Source organism: Anser brachyrhynchus, assembly GCF_964034855.1.
Source record: "Anser brachyrhynchus genome assembly, chromosome: 1".
In the NCBI taxonomy this organism is placed as follows: Eukaryota; Metazoa; Chordata; class Aves; order Anseriformes; family Anatidae; genus Anser; species Anser brachyrhynchus.
The window spans coordinates 202870544-202889782 of NC_137694.1; the positions used below are offsets into that span (position 1 = coordinate 202870544).

Consider the following 19239-nt stretch of genomic DNA (forward strand, 5'->3'; position numbering starts at 1 on the left):
TATCTTGATTTTAATTATGTCAGAAACTATAAGTGTGCTAGATCGATAGATTCCCACCTTGCTCCATCTTCACCTCCTTTTCTAGTAGGGAGTAAATAGTGTTGTTTTGATTAGGTTATACATATATAAATAAAATCGTATTCTTATTATGCTTATGCTTGTATTACAGACAACTTTGTAAAAAAGCAACATCTGGCTCATCTTCACAATCTCACATTCTTGTCCACACTCTTTGTGCCACCAGTGTCCCACAGGTTTATTAATTCTGAAACTGAAGAGAATTCAAATTAGTAGTCCTTCAGCCTCATTGTTTTTAGTCCTAGAGTGGTTAGAATGCTCTTTGAAGATACTGATCATACCTGGAGACTTTATACTTTTTTTACCCCTATGATTTTCTGTATGGACGAGCTCCTCAGAGTGCAGTTTCAGAGCATGTGCAGATTTGCCTAATGTGTTAGTGTCTATAGATGCTACTGCTGCAGAAATAATGAATGTTACTAGTAGTGGGCTCAGAAAATGTAGTCATTATATCTCCTCATCCAGGTACTGATATGCTTATTTTTTACTGATGATGTTACAAAGTGGCACAGGAAGCTTTCATTTTATTTACTTTTAAAATAGTGTCAGAATAAGAAGGAAAAAATTCCTGGTAGGGAAAAACTAATCTACCATCAGTCGAAAAGACAATGACTACTTTTATGGGTTCTGCAAGATGGTTGATAATGAAGGGAAGGGAGGATGGGAAGGAAGAGAGCAAAGGGAAAAAGCCTTGTATATTCGTATTTATAGGGAACCCATTTAAAAGGTCAGTGTGAGGCATTAAGAATATAAGTGCCATGGCCACCCCCATCCATTCTGTTTGCCTCTTTTAATCCTTGATCCAGCTGCTCCAAACATCTGGCACAGTGAACTCTGACTCTGGGCTCTGACTCACGGGGAGTCCTTGGGGATATGTGTGTGGGAGCTGCTTTGCATCCAGTGTCGCTGCATCCATGTGAATCTGTGTGTTCTGCTCGTGTGGGGATCCTCTCCCTCACCTGCTGCGGCCACCCACCATCGTCCCAGCCAGATGGGTGTCTCCATTAGCAATGAGAGGTGGCTGCTTTCTGACTCCTTCATCACACACACGGTCCCTGGGAGACCAAGAACTGCTGTGACAGTCCAGCTGAGCAACAGCATCTCCCCTTTCTGCAGATCCCCAACACTGCTTCTTTCCAGGAATGCTGTGCACTGGAATTCCACTTTGCTCCCCTTCCCCTTCTACAGACCCATCCTTCCCCTCCTTTTTCTGATCTGTGCCTTCTTTATAGTTATCTGCCCCTTCTCTATAGGTATCTGGCCCGTATTTTAATCTGTCTCCAGACTGAAACTGCTGAGTTTCCATTACTTTCACAGCTTATGCTCTTTTGGGTGGGAAGACGATATCTGAGAACAGCATGGGTGTGGGGATGAGGAAGAAGGATGCTCCTTCTTCATCACCTGACCAGGGCACTAGCAGGAATGGGAAGCCCTTGTAACTAGTGAGCTCTCCCCTCTCATCTAACGTACCCCCATACCTTCAAGAGACAATCCCCCAAAGTCCCTGGGAGCTGAGTAGGGGGAACAAACGGCTGGAGCCACACACACACATGCTCACACTGCCCTCTGCTTTAAGGACTGGCTGCTGCCAGGGTGTCAGTGGCAGCAGGAGCCAGGAAAGCTGGGGGAAAATATGAAGCAGGTGCTGGCTGATGGGCTCCCAGCCAGTCCCAGGCTGGGATTGAAGGAGGATGTGAAGGAGAAAGAGGCCAGGCACCGCACCTGGTAAGCATAAATGGGATTCCTATCCTTCACCCCTTGGGATGAAATGACCAGTCAAGCTGGGAATCTGGTGTTAGAGAGACAGCAGTAAAGAGATCACAGAAGATTAGGAGCATAGATGGAGCCATAGCAAGACGATCCCTCTTCCCCTGCTCCCCAACAACTTTATCAAAGTTACCCCAGCTGGGCAGAGGTGCAGCTTGCAGTCACCCTGGGGGAGCCATGTCAAGTAGCAGCCAGGATTTAGGTCATTCAGTATTCATTAAAAAATAAATAAATAAATAAAGATTATATTTTAAGCAGCAACCCAAAGAGGGGGGAACCAGCAGGGAGTGCCAAGCTGTGGTGCAGCGGCAGAGAATGGCTGTTAATTCTCGAAAATGGATGCACGAGCTAATCCTCCCCTGCAAATACAGCCTCATAAATGGTCGGACCCAGCAGCCTTTTAAATGCCAGATCAGCTCTTACTTAAATGGCATTTTGCTTTATTATTTATTTATTTTACTTTTATTTATTTATTTACTAAGAATAACTTTGAATTAAGAGATGATCTCTGTCCAGCGTTGTGTTGTGATGGTTTGTTGCCATTTGCCGCTGCTGCTGCGGGAGTGCTGGGAGGTGATGAGTTTGTCAGGGCTCAGGCCACCTAGGACCCCTCCCACACCCACACCCATACCCACACACCCCAAATCCCCCCAAAACCATCGTGCCCGACCCTGTGCCGGGGGTCCCTGCTCACCCCGGGCAGCGTGGTGCAGCCGGTGGGAGAGGAGCGGGACGGCTGAGTGTGAATGAGAGCAGGAGCCGGGGAGTGTAGGGCTAAGACGTGAGGAGGAGGAGAGAGGGAGGGAGGAAGCTTTGGGAGGATGCAGGGATGCTGGAAGGGAAGGTAAAGCCTCAGCCGGCTCAGGGAGGGAAGGGCTAACCGAGGAAAGGTGCATGTGTGGGGAGCTCGTAGTTAAGCAGGGCAGGGAGGTGCTGAGGGTTTTTTTGGGAGGAGGTGGGGAAGCAGAAGGGATGGAGGGCGCCGAGCTCAGGGGCAGAAGGTAGGCGACGAGGAAACCCACCCATGCGGCTGCAGGAACGGTCCCAGGGATGCTGGCTGCGGAGGCAGGGGGCCGGCAGGGAACGGCAGAGCCCGGGGGTCCAGGGAGCCCGAGGGGGCTCCGGGTGGGGGGGGGCCGGGGGGGGGGGGAGGAAGAGGAGCTGGACAAGATGGGTGCAAGTGGCTTCTGCTGTGGGGACGAGCGGGGGCAGTCCGGGGATGGGGAGAGGAGCGGGGGGCGCATCCCTCCGGCAGGGCTGGCAGCCCCGGCTGCCCTTGGCCGGGGCACCGCTCCTCGTCTCGCCGAGCCCGGTGCTGTCGCCCTGCAGCCAAGGCAAGGGAGGGAGAGGGCAGCTTGCCCTTCCAGTGGCAGGTAGCTCTTCCTTTGTGCTTGGTAGCCCTGGACGTGGCTGGGTGTGGAGGGGGTCGCTGCTCTCGCAACCCCCGTTCTCCCCTTGCCAAGGAGCAGCAGGCAGAGCCCAGGACTGGCAGGCTGCTGGCTTTCCTAGAGGGATCTGTGCCACTTGGTGGCACTAAAAAGTTGCTCTGGAGCCCGGCTCTCTCCCTGCGAGCCCCCTGCCCCCCTCCGCCCCCCCAGCCCCGCAGGTGCAGGAGCCACCGTGTAGCGCGGTTCCCGAGGGGAGGCAAAACTTTGGCGGAGTGAATTCCCTAAAACCCCGCCGAGACTGCAGGGGTGAGCTCTTCCCCTCGACTCGGTTTAAAACAGACCCTCCCGAAGAAGGTCTCGCCCTTTTTTTTTTTTTTTTTTGGTAATGGTGTTCGGAGCCGAACGCCTGGCAGGAAAGGAGGGGTGCGGCAGGGAGGTGTCCGCTTTATGGGGGGACTTTGCAACCTTCCGAGCACCTGGAGGGATCTCCCTGCGGGGCAAAAGGCAGGACTAACCCCTTATAAATGCAGAGGTTGCTGCCGTCTAGAAGCAAAGAGGGGATGAGGTGTTTAAGCCGGTGGGTCAAGACGCAGCAAGTATTTCGGCTGACCAAGGCTGTGGTGGCAGAGAGCAAAGCCCCATCTGTTGTTTCATTGTTTGTTTGTTTATTCCTCCTCCTCCTCACGCCTCTCGCTCCCCCTCCTCCCCCCTTAAATCCAGGGACCATTCACGCCTCTTGCAAATGAGACTTGGGCGATGCTGAGCGAGCAGCGTGTTGCATGGCGTGTGTGTGTGTGCATGCATGCGCGGGGGAAGGATTCGCGGTGCTCAGCGTTTGCCTGTGATCAGAAGAAAACAGGATGTGCCCATAGCTGGAGGAGTGACAATGCTAGCCGAGTGGGGCTCACCTGCTGGTGATCTTTGCAGAGGCATTTGAGGATTATTCAGCTCCAGCAGATCTGTTGCGAGGAATGCTATCTCTGCCGTGGCTGAAAATAGGAGGTGCCTACCTCTACCCGTCTTGATTGCTGCCACCGAAAGGACTGCTTTGCCGCCACCGTAGGAAGGAACGATTGCTCCCACCGACAAGGTAATGCTGCGGGGTGGAGAAGGGATTTGTGAACCCCCGGTTGCGGACAGAAACCCTGTGGATGCAGGAGGAACTCTTTCCCCTCCCTCCCTCCTTCCTGCTATTGCTCCGTGCCCTGGTTGCCGGAGGACAAGCAAGGCTATTGAGGGGCAAGCAAAGCAGCCTGTGGGGCACACCTCCAGAGGCTGCTGAGGCACCTGGAGGTTGGGGCACTGGAGGGCAGTGGGCACTGACCCCTCCCGAGGAGTGCGGTGTATGTGGGGCAGAAGGAGATGGGGGTGCTGCAATACCTGGGCTTGGTGATGCATGTGGTATATCCCTTCCATTCACCGGTGGGGATTTGCCTTGCCAGAAGGGGAGAATGGAAATGGGATGTATTTGTTTTTCGGAGACAGCCAGGCTGAGCACATCCGTGGACTTTTCTGTGTGACCTTGGGACAAATCACTTTGGCTCTGCTCGGCAACTCCCGTCTGCTCCTCATTTAATAATGGGAGCTAATGCCTCTGTGTGCAAAAATGATTCATTAAGGACTGAGTGTGACACCACTGGGGAGACAGAGACCTAAGAACCGGTGTGCATGCACACATATACGTGTGCATGTCCAGCCACACAGTTGTAGCAACGCAGGTAGCTATTCCGGGAGTTAACCTTGTCCAATAGTTTCCTCTCCGACCCAGCTCTGAGCACCCAATGCATTTATAACAAAAAGTGGTTCTGAAAAACAACAGTGACCACCGTGGCATTTTTAACCACTGGTTGATTTTCAGATTATTTTTTTTAACCCCTTTCCCAAAAAAAAAACCTCCGGCGAGGTGAGCGCTGGTGCTGGTGCTGCTCAGCACCATGGACAGAGCCGGGGCAGGCGCCCGCCTCGCCGGGTGCCCGCAGCCCGCAGCAGCGCTGCCCCGCACCCCGGGGCTCCTTCTCTCCCGTCGTGCCACTGCCATTCGACCTCACTCCCCCTCGACCAGGGCTTTCTGGTAGGCAGGGGTGGCTGGGAGTTGAGGGGCGACCGAGCGTTTTGTTTCTGCTAGTCCTAAGGACAAAGCGGGAGGACCAGCTTGAAAGCAGTGTCAGAGGACTGCTTTGAAAATACATCACTTTAAGCAATCCTAAAATGAGAAAGTGTATAATGAACTTAACTGCTGGGTTCTTTTCATTCTCTATATCTTTATTATTATTATCATCACGGTATTCCTAAACATCTCTATCACACACTAACATTTTACGCATTCTCAAAGACTTTAACTACATGCTAATATTTATGCTATGTGATCAGGGACGCCAGCGTTAATCACTATTTCAACTGATCAGAGAATATTTATTGTGTCTCTATATAGGTTCTTTGTTGTTTTATTTGCCAGCCAGTGTATCGTTGTCTTTTTGTTTGTTTGTTTTATATAGTGGTAGTACTGGAATGCCGCTCCAGTGATACTCTTGTTGTGACTTGCTAGAAGACAGATGTTCTTATGTCTTTTGGAATTGCTATTGCTTTTCCTTGATCACTTCCTCCAGATCATACAGTTTTGCTAATTATTATAATGTCTAGGATTACAGCTGAAATCACACCAGAGCTATTAGTTTCTGTGTCATATGGTATAGCAGTAAGAAGTAGTATATTTAGCAGAATTGCAGGGATCATCGCAAGTTTTGCTGTGATGTTAAGCACCTACACATTAGAAAAAAAAAAAAAAGTTTCATTAACCAGAAATTGTGTGTGCATGTGAGAATATGGGGAAGAACTTCCTGGGATTGCTAAGGATCTTGCTGATAATTATAGCCTTCTATGTTTATTATCTATGAAGGCATGCATGAGATCTGCCCACTAGTCTGCTATTTTCTGTGGCTGCTCAGACCAAATGGTTAGAAATCTTCTGTGCTGCTTAGTTTCCTTCTATATCTAAGTGGAATTGCTGAAAACTGTTTCATAGTCTCTCCTGTTGTATAAGGCTGTTTCTTTTGTCAAAGGGCTTGATCCAAAACCTGCTGGAATTCATGGAGCTGATTTTTTATTTATTTATTTTTTTTTTAGTGAATGGAAAAGTTGAGTGGCAGTTGCAGTCTCAAAACATACCAGTGTGTTCATATTCATGTTTTGCAACTAAAGACTATTAGAGTGCATCAGGTTTTGTGTGAACAAATAAAATTACCTCTGAGTAATGTGTATGGGACCTTCTGCAATTTGAACCTTTCTATAGCATAGGGAACAAGGTTGTCAGAATAGTTTGAACCCAATGCTTAGTGTTTGCAATGCCAATAGTCAGAAGAATTGAGCAAAAGCTTAGCATCCTAAATGTACACTGTTTGCTCACATTGTTCCCTGTTGAGAAGAGCTGAGAGGTCTTTCTACTTATATAATCACTTTTCTAAGGTTGTTCCATCTTCTGTCTCCCAAAGATCTTCACTGCAAGAAAAGTGGCAGGGCTGACGCTGGACCAGTAATTCAGTTGCTGCCTGCTTTGTCTTCTATGATGATGAAACCTGGTTTAGTTCCTTGGGATAGATTGATTTGATTCATATCTATGCCTATATTGACATTTATTATCTCATATCTGATGGCACAGAATTAATTGCATTGTGTGCTGTAAATGAATGCCTGGAAAGCCTTTCATTGTCAGGTACATGGTTGTAGGCTATATATACATAGCCTATAAGTAAATCTGTCACTGCAAATCAATGGATTTTGGGACCATAATTTTTTGTGATTTTTCTGATTGGGAAAATCCTTTAAAGAGACGTTAAACTTAGGTATTTTTTAACAGATGATTAATCAGCAGCATTCTTCATGTGTTTAGCATGGAGCATATTTCCAAGTGCTTTCCTGGATTGGGCCCTGAGTTCTCATTTCATCACAGCACTGTTCTGTGGTTCAATAATCTGGAATTTTATTTTTATTATTTATATCTACCTGAAGATTTAGAGACTCTGAACTACAGATTATAAGCTTACAAAAATGTAATCAATAAGAAACCTGAAAGAAAGTATTGCTCTTTTGCTCCTTCTCTTTTTCTTGATACAAAATACCTGAAGTCAAAACCTCCCTTTGCTGAGTTTGTATTTTACCTATAGAAACCACACAGCCAAAAGAATTCACTGTAAAAAAGACAGGTCCTTCACTCTGGGGTCACTAGTGGGCGCTGCTATAATAATGTAAGTCACAGGAAAGGGTTTCATTCTTAAGGTTTAAACAGTTCCACCTGCTGTAGTAGAAGACCTTATGAAAAGTCAGATGTGCCCCATGTATAAACTTTCAGGCACGTACATAGTGGAAATTAGCCCTCTGTGAACTGCTGTGGGATTTTTTATCAAGTTTTAATTAACACAGTTAGATATTAGGGCTCTTTTATTTGTTTTGGTCTGTTCAGACTGTATTTATAAATGGACTTGCATTTGAGGTTGAAGTAAATCATTTTAAGAATTAGATGATCTTTCATGGAATATTACAGATGCTCATTTTCTACTTGGTTAAACCTCAACATGAATTAGCTGGAAGTCTGCCCTAAAGGAACAGCGGAGAATTTCTCCTGACAGAGGCTGGCGTAAAGTTTTTCCTGCCAGGGAGAGCAAAGGTTAGAGGAATGTGTTGAATGCTTCATCATATCTGTGTCTTCAGTCACCTGAGTAGCCCTTAAATTTTCAGCTAGAGCAAGAGTACACAAAGACCAGATAGGCAGAATTATGTTTTCACCTTAACATTTCCATAGTTGTTCCAAGTGTGAAGCTAGTGCAGCAAAGTGCTGAGACTCAAGTGTCTGTCAGCTATTGTTATAGCATGTGACTTCAAGAATAGTTTATAGCTAGATCCATAGCTGAAATGTGATAGGAATCTTGATACACCAGTAATTAAGTGCCTGATTCCATTTTGTCTGTCCTTCAGTAAATTAATAGTAACTCCCTTGATGCTGAATAGTGTGAAAAATAAGTTTGACCCTAAATGCTGTGCATGTTGATTTGCTTGTCCACCAATTAAAACAAGTAAATGCAGGTAAATCATTAATTGGGAAACAATTTCTACTACTTTATGCATGTGTTTAAGAGTTCTCTGTCTATGATGCTATTGACACCACTGTTCTCAATCTGAAGTCTATAGCATGCGAAACTCCCTTTAAGGTTTAAGGAAACTCCTTTTAACTCCCTAATATTTAACATAGGAATTATATTTAAGCTTCCGAAGTTTTTACTTCATTTTGTTTTAGTAATCATACTGCTTGTAATAATAAGCTTCCAGGAGGAGGAAAGAATGGAAATCAAAATGTGGAATGACTTGTATGTGATTCTCTGGGAATAAGATAGCAGTACAATTGTACATTTGAACAGATAGATCCCTTGGCCATCCTCTTTTCAGGGAGGAATGGAGGAGTTCTCCAGGAAATGTAATTTGTGTGCTTAGTCTATTAACTCACTGCTCAGCCATCTTTTGTCCTAGAATGCAATACGTTACCTAACTGCCCTTGTGGCACCTCTGGCGTATCCAGTCATATCTAGGGAAGAATGACAGGCAATGGGCACAAACTGAAATACAGGAAATTCTGTTTAAATATAAGAAGAAAACAAACAAACAAACAAAAAAACCCTCCTTATTTTCAGTGTGCTCAGACACTGGCTGCCCAGAAAAACTGGGGAGCCTCCAACCTTGGAGGTATTCAAAACCTGAATGGGCATGACTCTGATTAACCTGCTTCAGCTGAACTTGCTTTCATGAGGTTAGATGGACCAGATGACCTCCAGAGGTTCCTTCCCACCTCAGCCATTCTGTGATTTTTAGGATTATGAGAGCAAGAGTAAGACCACAGAACCAGATCTCTATTATACAAATGCAAATCCATAGTAATTTAGTAGGCTCACTTAACCATGTCTGTATCAATTCCAGGTTGTTTCACCGCAACATGAAAGCCCACAGAAGACATTGACTTCAGATACTTTGGAGTCCTAAGCCTAATACTACGTAACATAAGTAGTTTGCTTGGTGCAATTAGTAACAACATTGAAAATCTCAAGTAAATTGAATTTCAGTGTAGTACAGCAGGGTATGAGAAGACAGTTCATTAATACTGGAGCAACTCCAGTCAGCATCTGTCCCCTTCTTTTCCCTTAGATGCCATGGAGTGGAAGGATTTTTTTGCTTTTCAGACTTGCTCTTGGGCCCTAGGAACCCCTTAGCCCTGATATCTGCTGTTATTGTTGAACTAGAATTATAAAAGAGACCTTCAGCTTTACTTCATTCTTTATCCTGTAGTTTTATACTGATAGATACAACAGTGGACAGAGAAGAGCAAACAGCTATTCTTTGGAGTGAAGATGATAAAAATGTCCCTGCCCTCTCTTTCCCGTATACCCTGTATAGAAATTGTTTAACCTAAAGATATAAGTCCAAGGACAGTATTAGTAAACCTGACCAGAATTCTTGGAATGTGTGCTGTAGAATTAAAATGGTGGATGAGGGCTGGATTCTTTTTGAGTCATAAGCTCACTCCACCCCACCCAGTCTCTCTCTATTTGTGCATATGCAGCTGCATAGGCAGCTAGGTTATAAAAAGACATCTAATTGTATATCCGGTTACAGTCTGAGGCAGGGCTAACTTTTGATCTCAATATAGTCGTGCTCTGTACATGTAGCTTTAATTTGAAGAGCTCAGAAAATTAAGCATCCATGTTTTAAATAGCAGAGTACTACGTCTGTTAAAATGCTAATAAGTTAATAAATATTTAAAAGATTTTAATAAAGTGATAAAACATTAAATTACTTGGAGGTATAGGAATTTAATAGCTATGATATTGTACAAAGATAAGCCCTGTCATTCATCCTTTAGACTGTTTACAAATTATGCAGTGTTGTCTTCAGAACCACAGAACAAACAACTGGAATACATAAGCAGTAGTTACATTCTGTAATTAGAGACTAATTAACCTGAATTGAACTGCTGTTATTCCACAGTGGCAAGGGGTTGCAGTATTGATAAGCCAGCTCTTCACAAACAAACAAACAAAAAAAAACGTTGAAGCATTCTACAGTTTTCTTAACCCTATTTCATTATTATCACTTTTTATTTCTAGAAATTAATATTACATGAACTTACTAATATTGCAATTAATATTACAAGACCATTTCTATGCAATGTTTTTAAAGATTTGGATTTCATTTAGGAATACTCACTGAAACTATTGCATGCTGCCCTCTGTGTAAATATTTTATAATCTATAGATGTCAAGGTAAAATAACAACTAAACAAGGCTAACCTCAATCAGGAAAATGTTTTTAGATTTCACTTTCTCATCTTTAGAATCAGGAAGATTTTCATTGTGGTACTGTATTGAATGATCTAGCTGCAAGTGGTAAATTCAAGATTAAACTCCTGCCAGATTTTGAACCTCGGAAGAAGCAGCAGCAGATTTCCCATGGCAAAGGGTTTCTTTCATTTTGCAACATCTGAGCACTGTCAGAGTTATGTTAATGGATTATAAATGACTAGTGGATCTGAAATGTATCAAAACTCCTATATTCTTTTTTATTACATTAGAAAGATTTATGTGAGTAAAACTGAGATGAGGCTCTGTCCCAGGATTTTGCAGCTTTTTTTTTTTTTTTTTCCCCCAATAATGAGACTGGGCATGCAGTTCACTAACTAGCTCAGCATCTTCCAAGATTTAAGAGTGTGCTCAACCTTCTGTACTGCCACTGGATCCACTGGTAGGAGTAGAGCAACAGACAATACTTTAATGTGGTCAGTGATCAAGACCTGGTCAAACTATTGTTTAAGCACTACATGTAAAATGAGAAGCAGACTATTGTAAATCCACTGCTACGTACAGAACATTTTCAAGTACATTTTCAAGTTCTATTAATCACAATTTTTTGCTGATTTAAAATCAGTGAAAAAGATTTTACTCTGATTTGCTGTTTTAGAATTGGAAAGGATCTGTTGTTCCTCTGCTGAAACATTCACTGCAGAAACAAACACAAATATTAATGAAGACATCAGTTTTCTTAATCTTAACTTATTTTAAAAGATCATTGGTTTCATGTTGAGGCTGACAAAAAACAACAGCAACAACAGCAAAAAAACACATTTTCAGATTGGAAGAGACATATTCTTCTTTTCTTAACATATTTCAGGAAAGGCTTTATTTAACAGTAGAAGTTTCCTAGTGCTGTAGTTGATAACATGGCCCAAGGTACATTAGTGTGACGTATGCATTTGTGGGATAATAAACACCTGTAAATAAAGAGGGCTGTTTTCAAAGACATGCGTTAGGTGTGGTAGCATTTTTTCTTTGGAATGTAATACTTGTCTGTCTTTTGTGCTTGTGAAAATGTTTCACAAACGAGTTTTTAAACAAGAGTGTCAAAGAGAGAGACACTGATTTATAACAGCAGAAGTACAAGCCTAAGACTGTGAAACACTGAAGTATAACAAAGTTTTCCAACTTGAAAATGGTGGAAAGAAATGTATTACAGTCATTGAGAGCTGCAGGAATAAGTACAACTTTAGAACAGATTACAAAGCTGACTTTATTGCTAATTTTAAAGCTCTTTCTCTTATTTATTCATTTTTGAAGGTTATGAGGATTATGATCACATGCACAGCTCTGCATAGCTGTCCACCTGAAGATGATGGTGACTCCTTAGAGAATACATGCAAACTCCTGGTTAATCATCAGCATTCTGCTCCTTTTATCTAAAAGATTTAACTGCTTTTCACCAGCTCTCCGGTTTTGCTCCACCATGTTGTCTCTACCAGCCTAAACCATTTCCTAAAATGATCCTTTTGCTGTTCCTTGCAATCCTGTTATTGAAGGAAGATGTCTGTGGAAACGTCGGGCTTTTGGTTTCTGCACAGGCCAATGAAAGAAGGGTGGTTGCACACATGCCTGGTGATATTATCATTGGAGCTCTGTTCTCTGTCCACCATCAACCAACAGTTGACAAGGTTCATGAAAGGAAATGTGGAGAGGTAAGAGAGCAGTATGGCATTCAGAGAGTGGAGGCAATGCTACATACCCTTGACAGAATTAATTTGGACCCCACACTTTTGCCAAATATCACACTAGGATGTGAAATTAGGGACTCTTGCTGGCATTCTGCTGTGGCTCTGGAGCAGAGCATTGAGTTTATAAGGGACTCTCTTATTTCATCAGAAGAAGAGGAAGGGATGGTGCGATGTGTGGATGGATCTTCATCATCTTTCCGCTCCAAGAAACCTATCGTTGGTGTCATTGGCCCTGGCTCTAGCTCAGTTGCTATCCAGGTACAGAACTTGTTGCAGCTTTTCAATATACCTCAGATTGCTTATTCTGCTACAAGCATGGACCTAAGTGACAAAACTCTGTTCAAGTATTTTATGAGAGTTGTGCCATCTGATGCACAGCAAGCACGGGCTATGGTGGACATTGTCAAGCGCTATAACTGGACCTATGTTTCTGCTGTACATACTGAAGGTAAGAGGTGGTTGTTGTCATTATTTTATTATTATTATTATTATTATTTTAATATATGAATGCCTTTGAACTACTCTGATGTGATCAAATAGCTAGATGATGACAGTTTGATATTTTATTTTTTTCCCCAAGACTGTTGTCAACCACATAGACTTTTATTTCAGTTAATAGTGATTTCACATTCCCTAGGGTGAAGTAGCATCCCATTGATAACCACTGAAAACAGTTTGAAATACAGGACTGTGTGGTCTATAAGGCCACTTGTTATTAAACATACTTACTCTGGAGTTTTGTAAGTGACCTTAAATTAATGTAGTTGGCATTTATTTATTTTTCTTAATCTATCAATCAGTATACTTATGTGGAATAATCATTTTAACTACACTGGTATCAATGTGTAATGAGAAAGTGTCTGGTCTTTCTAGTGCAGAAGAGAGCTAAATCACCATTTGAAACTGTAGCTGAACCAGAATATTTCCTGATTAGTATCTGAGCCACAGAAGCACAAATAACAGAAGACCTGAGGTTCTGGCAAATATCTGAATGCAAGTTGTCCCGGCTTCTTGAGATCAGTACTATTTCTGTCCTTTTTATAGTACCCTATGGAGTATTGCAGCCACTTAGCCACTTCTTGCTCTGCATCTGGTCATTGGTTTTGGAAGCGAGCAAGGGAAGTCTCCTTGCATCTTCTTCACACACCATCAGGAGTCCAGAAAATCAGAACTATGTGCTATATTGCTTCCCTCTTTTTATTAATTTGAGATAGAGCTTAAGCTTTTTGCCTAGTGCTCAGAAGAGTATGAGGGAAAAGAAATGGAAAAGATTGCCTGAATTCATTATCCTTGTATTGACAGACTTGAGTGGTTTCATCTTGCTGTAAGTGACTAGAATTTCATACTGCCTTAAGAACAAGTTTCACCAGTCCCTCTCTAATGGCACCACAATGTAATGCGTTTTCTGGAATTACATTCTGTGATGAATTTTAGGATCTCACCTCTGTTCAAACAGATGAACCTGAAATGGAAGATGCAGAATATGATCTGGAGAATGTAAAATGTTATTAAGAGATTGAGTAGTGGTGACAGCATTGCTGAACAGCAGCAGATGCTGCTGGCTTTATTACAACCAATAGAAAGCAGATTGTCCTTCCCACACACAGAGTATGCTTCTCTGGCAGACTTTATATTCAAAGGCCTTTTTGGGGGTGATGCTGGTCTGATGCAAGTATGTAGAGATCATTTTCCTCCTAAAAATATGTAGAGAGATAATTCTATATATATATACACACACATACATGTTAAAGTTTAGAAGTTTAGATGTAGATTTTTGTAACCATCCTTCCATCATGATAAGACTGGTAAATAACTTCAGTCTCTTTTCTATGAGGATGCATGAATATATTAGCAGTTTAATATAATAATGTACAAATCACCATACACCATATCATGTAATGAAAATACTCTGTGCCAGCTGATGCCTTTGGCATGGCTTAGTGTGCAGCCTTCATTGCACAAATGTGTTTGAATAACATCATGGTCAAAAATGTGGCCAGTGATGTGCTGCATTAGTTTAAGTTTGAATATTCTGAGTACTTTGATGACTCATCTAATTTTTGTTATGAACAACTTTTACACTTCTGTTTATCGAGCAGGGATGCTTATGTATTCAGTTTGGGAACTGTCAAGCTCGTATTGAGGTCTGAGTGCACAGAGTGAGAATACTTTTGCCGCTTCACATGGACACTACTTGGAGCAGATGGTAACATATGGCATGTTAATCTCATGGCAAAGGAACTTCGCACTGTGCATTGGAAAGAAGGGAGTAAGGACACAAGAATAAAAGCTGGAGATAGCTGCTATAAGACAAATGTAATAAATGTCAGGGGAGCTGGATGTGAATAAAAACAGATGAATGATATATTTCGTCAGTAAAATGTGCCTACTTCTGCCTATATTGAAGTGGACAAGATAGGTGGTACCATTAACTTAATACCTGAGGCCTCATACCATTCATACCATATTTACGAGAGTATAATTCTGGACTTCAGTGAATGAACATTAAACTCAGATTCTGTGAACCTTATGATCTATTTGCATGGTCTGGTCATGATGATGAATATGTTCTTCAGTCAAATAACACCATACAAATGTTTTCTAACTGTAGAACAGATGGTATTTATAATAGGATAGACAAATACAAACTGAACAAGGTATTTATCTGAAACTTGGTGATGTCTGATGTTCTGGACACTTTCCAAACATTATGGAAGATGTTGTCCCTTACAGAAATAGAAAGATTAAAAAAAAAAAAAACCACGCAAAGAACAACAACTAAAAACCACCACCAATAAGAAGGGGATCCTTTTTAGCCCATTTATGTGCTGTCTACACCTGGGGAGACTCGTGCATGGACAGGATAGTAGAGAGGAAAATTTGGGCCTGTGTCTGAATTTTGGGTGGTTATGGTTGGCATGCAGATGTGCCATGCAGCTCGAGCACCTTGGAGCTTTGTCTCAGATTTTTCTTGCTTAACCACTTAGCACCACAAAACTAAGTGGAAATTGTTGCAGAAACTGGGGAGAATCTGGCTGTCTGCCACAAGGCACAAAGGACTGTTTGTTCACCTCATGTCACATGTGAAAACATTCCCTGGTCTTTCCCATAGATCAGAGAAACGTATACAATTTTATCTTCTCCCATCATTGAGGTGCGAAGACCTCTTTGAAAGCCCATTTGAAGTCAATACGCTCCCTTTGACTAGAGTAACATTTGGATCAGGCCTTCCTAGTCAGAAACAAGTTTAGTCCCTGCAAGTCAGAGCATAAAATTTGCCTGGAGGTGAATGAATTAATAATTTAAAAGATACTTTTCATTTTCATTTCAAACCATTTGTTTTGCCTCTCTGAATGGAGTAAAGAGGTAATATATGCTGGAAAAACACAACCACACAAAAGTACAATTGAAACACAATAGACCAAATTTATTGGGGGTGGCAAGGGATAAATTTCACTCCAGTATGTAAGAAGTGTGATTTACTTTTGAACACAGCCTTAAGAAATAAGCCACTCTGTTAACATTTTCTTTAGAGAGGTATCAGGTAAGCATGGGATCAAACTCGTCCTCAAAGTGCTTTCTTTTTAATAATGTTTTCCTCCATTTAAATTTATCATAAATGCATACAAAGAGGTGATTCACCTTCATTTTCTTAGGACATACCCTGGCAAGTGTAACAAAAACAGGACTTTATTTTCCTTTAGATAAGTTTTATTTCTCACATTTCCTTTCATATTTGTTCAATTGTGCTTGGTTACAAGACTATTTTTGCCTACATCTCTTGCTACCAAGTAAAGAGCAAAATGAAAATTAGTCATAGTCTGTGAGAATAAAATGAAGAAATGAATGAAAGAACTGCAACAAGTTGACCTTAAACTTGCTGCTTGGAATAAATTGTGCTTATATGATGTGGAGATTTTCCTTTAGAATCTAGATTTTTTTCCTTTATATTCAAACTATATAATATTCAGAGACTTTGCTTTTCACACAATATCATGACTCAAAATTAGATTAATTGGATTTTTAATCATTGGTGATATTATTTATGCCTTATATGCTTATATTTATACCTATATATAAAAACACATAGAAAAGATATACCAAAAATCATTGTTACTCCATGCAAAAAATTTCAATTTCAATGAAAATTTATTTCTGAAAACCTGTTTCTGAAAGTGGAAGAATCTCTAGTCTAAAGACTGGAGAATGTTTTACTGTGGCAATGTTTCATTTCTGTCCTTGGGCAAAAAAAAAATATTTTATTTTTATTTTTGAAATTAATTTTATTTTCTATTTTTTGCTACTTTGACACTGTTTGAAACATAAATGTTGAGATCAGGTTGATCACAATTTGATATGCTCACAAGCATTAATCTCGTAGCAAAAATAAAAAAAAATATGTTTCATTACCTGAAAGAAAATATAGGAAATCAAAAATACAGCTCCAGTCATATTCTGTTGAGGTATTTACTTGCTTTTGATTGAATATCATCATTTATAATGATGTTGCTTTTTGTTGCTCAATTTCATGTATTTCTCCTAGTATCAAAATTGTGAAAATTGAACAATTGCTGTTAATCAGCAGGAAGTATTGAGATAAAAAACTCAAGTAGTATAAAGTTAATTTTTACTTTTTTTTCTACAGTGACTGACTAACCTGAAAGTACTTTAATATTGCAGGCAGTCTGTCAGACGTATCCATGGTGAAATATATTGATAGATAGGAAAATACAAAATGAGTGCTATACTCTGGAATGTAACATGGATGAAGATTGTGAGGAGAAATATCATGAGAGAGAAAAGGGAAGGTGGTCAAAGAGGTGTACCATGGAGGTAAAAAATATCACTTTGAAAGGAATGGTATAGGGTGGATGTAGCTAAAACCAGGATATTTGGATCAGCAAAAGGTCACATTGCTTCTTTTGTTTAGGTGCCCAGTGTTTTAATGTCACTGTTTCATAGAATAGAATCATAGAACGGCTTGGGTTGGAAGGAAACAAGATCATCATCTAGTTCCAATCCCCCTGCCATGGACAGGGATGCCATCCACCAGACCAAGTTGTCCAGGATCCCATCCAGCCTGGCCTTGAACACCTCCAGGAATGGAGCATCCATAACTTCTCTGGGCAACATGTTCCATGGCCTCATCACCCTTTGCGTAAAGAATTTTCACCTAACATCTAATCTAAATCTAATTTTAGTTTAAAACTTTAGTTTAAAGTCCCTGGGTATGAAAAGAATTTACAAAACACTAGAATTTAATTTCATACATAATCAAGGAAAAGAGGTATGTCCAACTCTTGCCAGTATTTTTGTGTATCAAAAACTTATTGTTGTATATTAGTAGTGCAGGAATTAAATCAACATTGTTTCAAAATCAGAATGTTTCTGTGTAATTAAGGAGCATTGATCCATATGTGTAGGACCACTTCCTGTATTTACAAGAGATAGCTTGCAATTCCTCTGAAAGTTAAGAAAGACAAAAGGGCTGTGCTGGATCTTTTAAACTTTGTTGTCTAGGGCGGTTCTGACTAGCTGATTCTTGAATCATCCAGGACGCAGTGATCTTGGAGGTAAACCAAAAATTGTAGACTTTGCTTTAATGCAATTTGGAAGCTACTGGATGGAGGATAACATTACATCCATCTTACTAAAATGTGATTGCAGGCTCCTGATGATGTGGAAGCATACCATGCTGTAATACATAGTATTATAAGTATACATATAGTACGTGTGTACATTGGAGAAGTGATTGGGAAGGTTATTAAGAGAATAGTTACAATCTACCTTGGCAACAGATTTTTGAAACAATGCCTTTCATAAATCATATGCTTGTTTTTAAACTAACATGATTTAACTCATCATTCTAAATATGCTGACTGGTGAAAACCACAGTAAAGATTTCCTTCAATTGATGGTTATATTTTTATCTTATTTATTTATTTTTTCTGGAACTGTCTGGCAGCATTTATGACTGGCCAGATACCTGATCCAGGCGGTATATGTGGAAGCCTCCATATAATATCCATTACATTGTCAAATGGCAGATAAACGATGTATCTGGAAAGGCTATTGGTGGGAGAGGAATATGTACTGGATAAGTTGCAAAGATAATAACTAGGGTAGTTGGTAAATCAGCTCACTGAATGAATCCCACAGCCAAAATCAAACCTAACTGCTAGGAACAGTGGAAAGATGAGAAAAATTATCTGTTCCTCCGTCTGTTGTGATCTAGTCAAATGTTTCTCATCTGCCATAACCTAGAGTTTGATTTTTTAAAAACATTTTTCCCCTGAGATAAATTTTTACAAAATTCCTAGGTGGTGTTAGACACGTAAAGAGGAAAATTTCCCTAGTAAGATGAATAGAGATATGAAAAGAAAGGTGCAAAACTGTAGTGAGAGAACTTTGATCAAGATATGTGAAATTACATTATCACAATGCTCCAACATATAACTCCTTGATTTTCATTTGTTCTCAATGGTTCTCTTTGCAGTTTTTGTTCTAATCTTTCTTTTGGCTAAAACAAGGAACTTTAGTTTTAGTTTTCCAGTCAATTCTGTAAAGTGGTCCTTCCTGATCTTAAGTTATTCTTATAGATCATTTTCTAAATCTTACTAGCTTTGTTAAGATCCTTTTTAAAGAGCATATACTGCTTTTTTGACCCTTTTTAGTGAAATTGTTACCTCATTTACTTCTTCAGCCTGCAGTCATGTGGGAACTATTTTTCCGTACATCAGCATACAAGCTGCTGATACAGACCTTATCAGCAAACCAATGCAGTGGCTGCCTATAAACATGTATGGTTTATTTTTCCCTTTTACAGTTATCTGCCCCCATCTTGTCATAACCCATCTTCTGCCCATCTGGCTTACTATCTCACCTTCCTTGGTAGTTTTTTTGTTTTGGTTTGGTTTTGTTTTTGTT

The 19239-nt window shown here is 41.0% G+C and overlaps 1 protein-coding gene across 8 annotated transcripts in view; it reads left to right on the forward strand.

Moving 5' to 3' along the window:
- Positions 1-2602: 2602 nt before the first annotated feature.
- GRM5 (glutamate metabotropic receptor 5) overlaps positions 2603-19239 on the forward strand; it is a 289524-nt gene continuing 272887 nt past the window's right edge. For 3 of the 8 annotated variants that reach the window (XM_080567410.1, XM_080567414.1, XM_080567417.1), the window contains exons 1-2: positions 3596-4323; positions 11882-12760. In XM_080567410.1, the coding sequence (XP_080423536.1) occupies positions 12082-12760 (679 nt within the window). In that variant the 5' untranslated portion in view covers positions 3596-4323; positions 11882-12081. Of the gene's footprint in view, positions 2736-2803; positions 2847-3595; positions 4324-11881; positions 12761-19239 lie in introns of those variants that run through there. The other 5 variants (XM_080567412.1, XM_080567416.1, XM_080567411.1 and 2 more) reach the window with 4 other exon arrangements.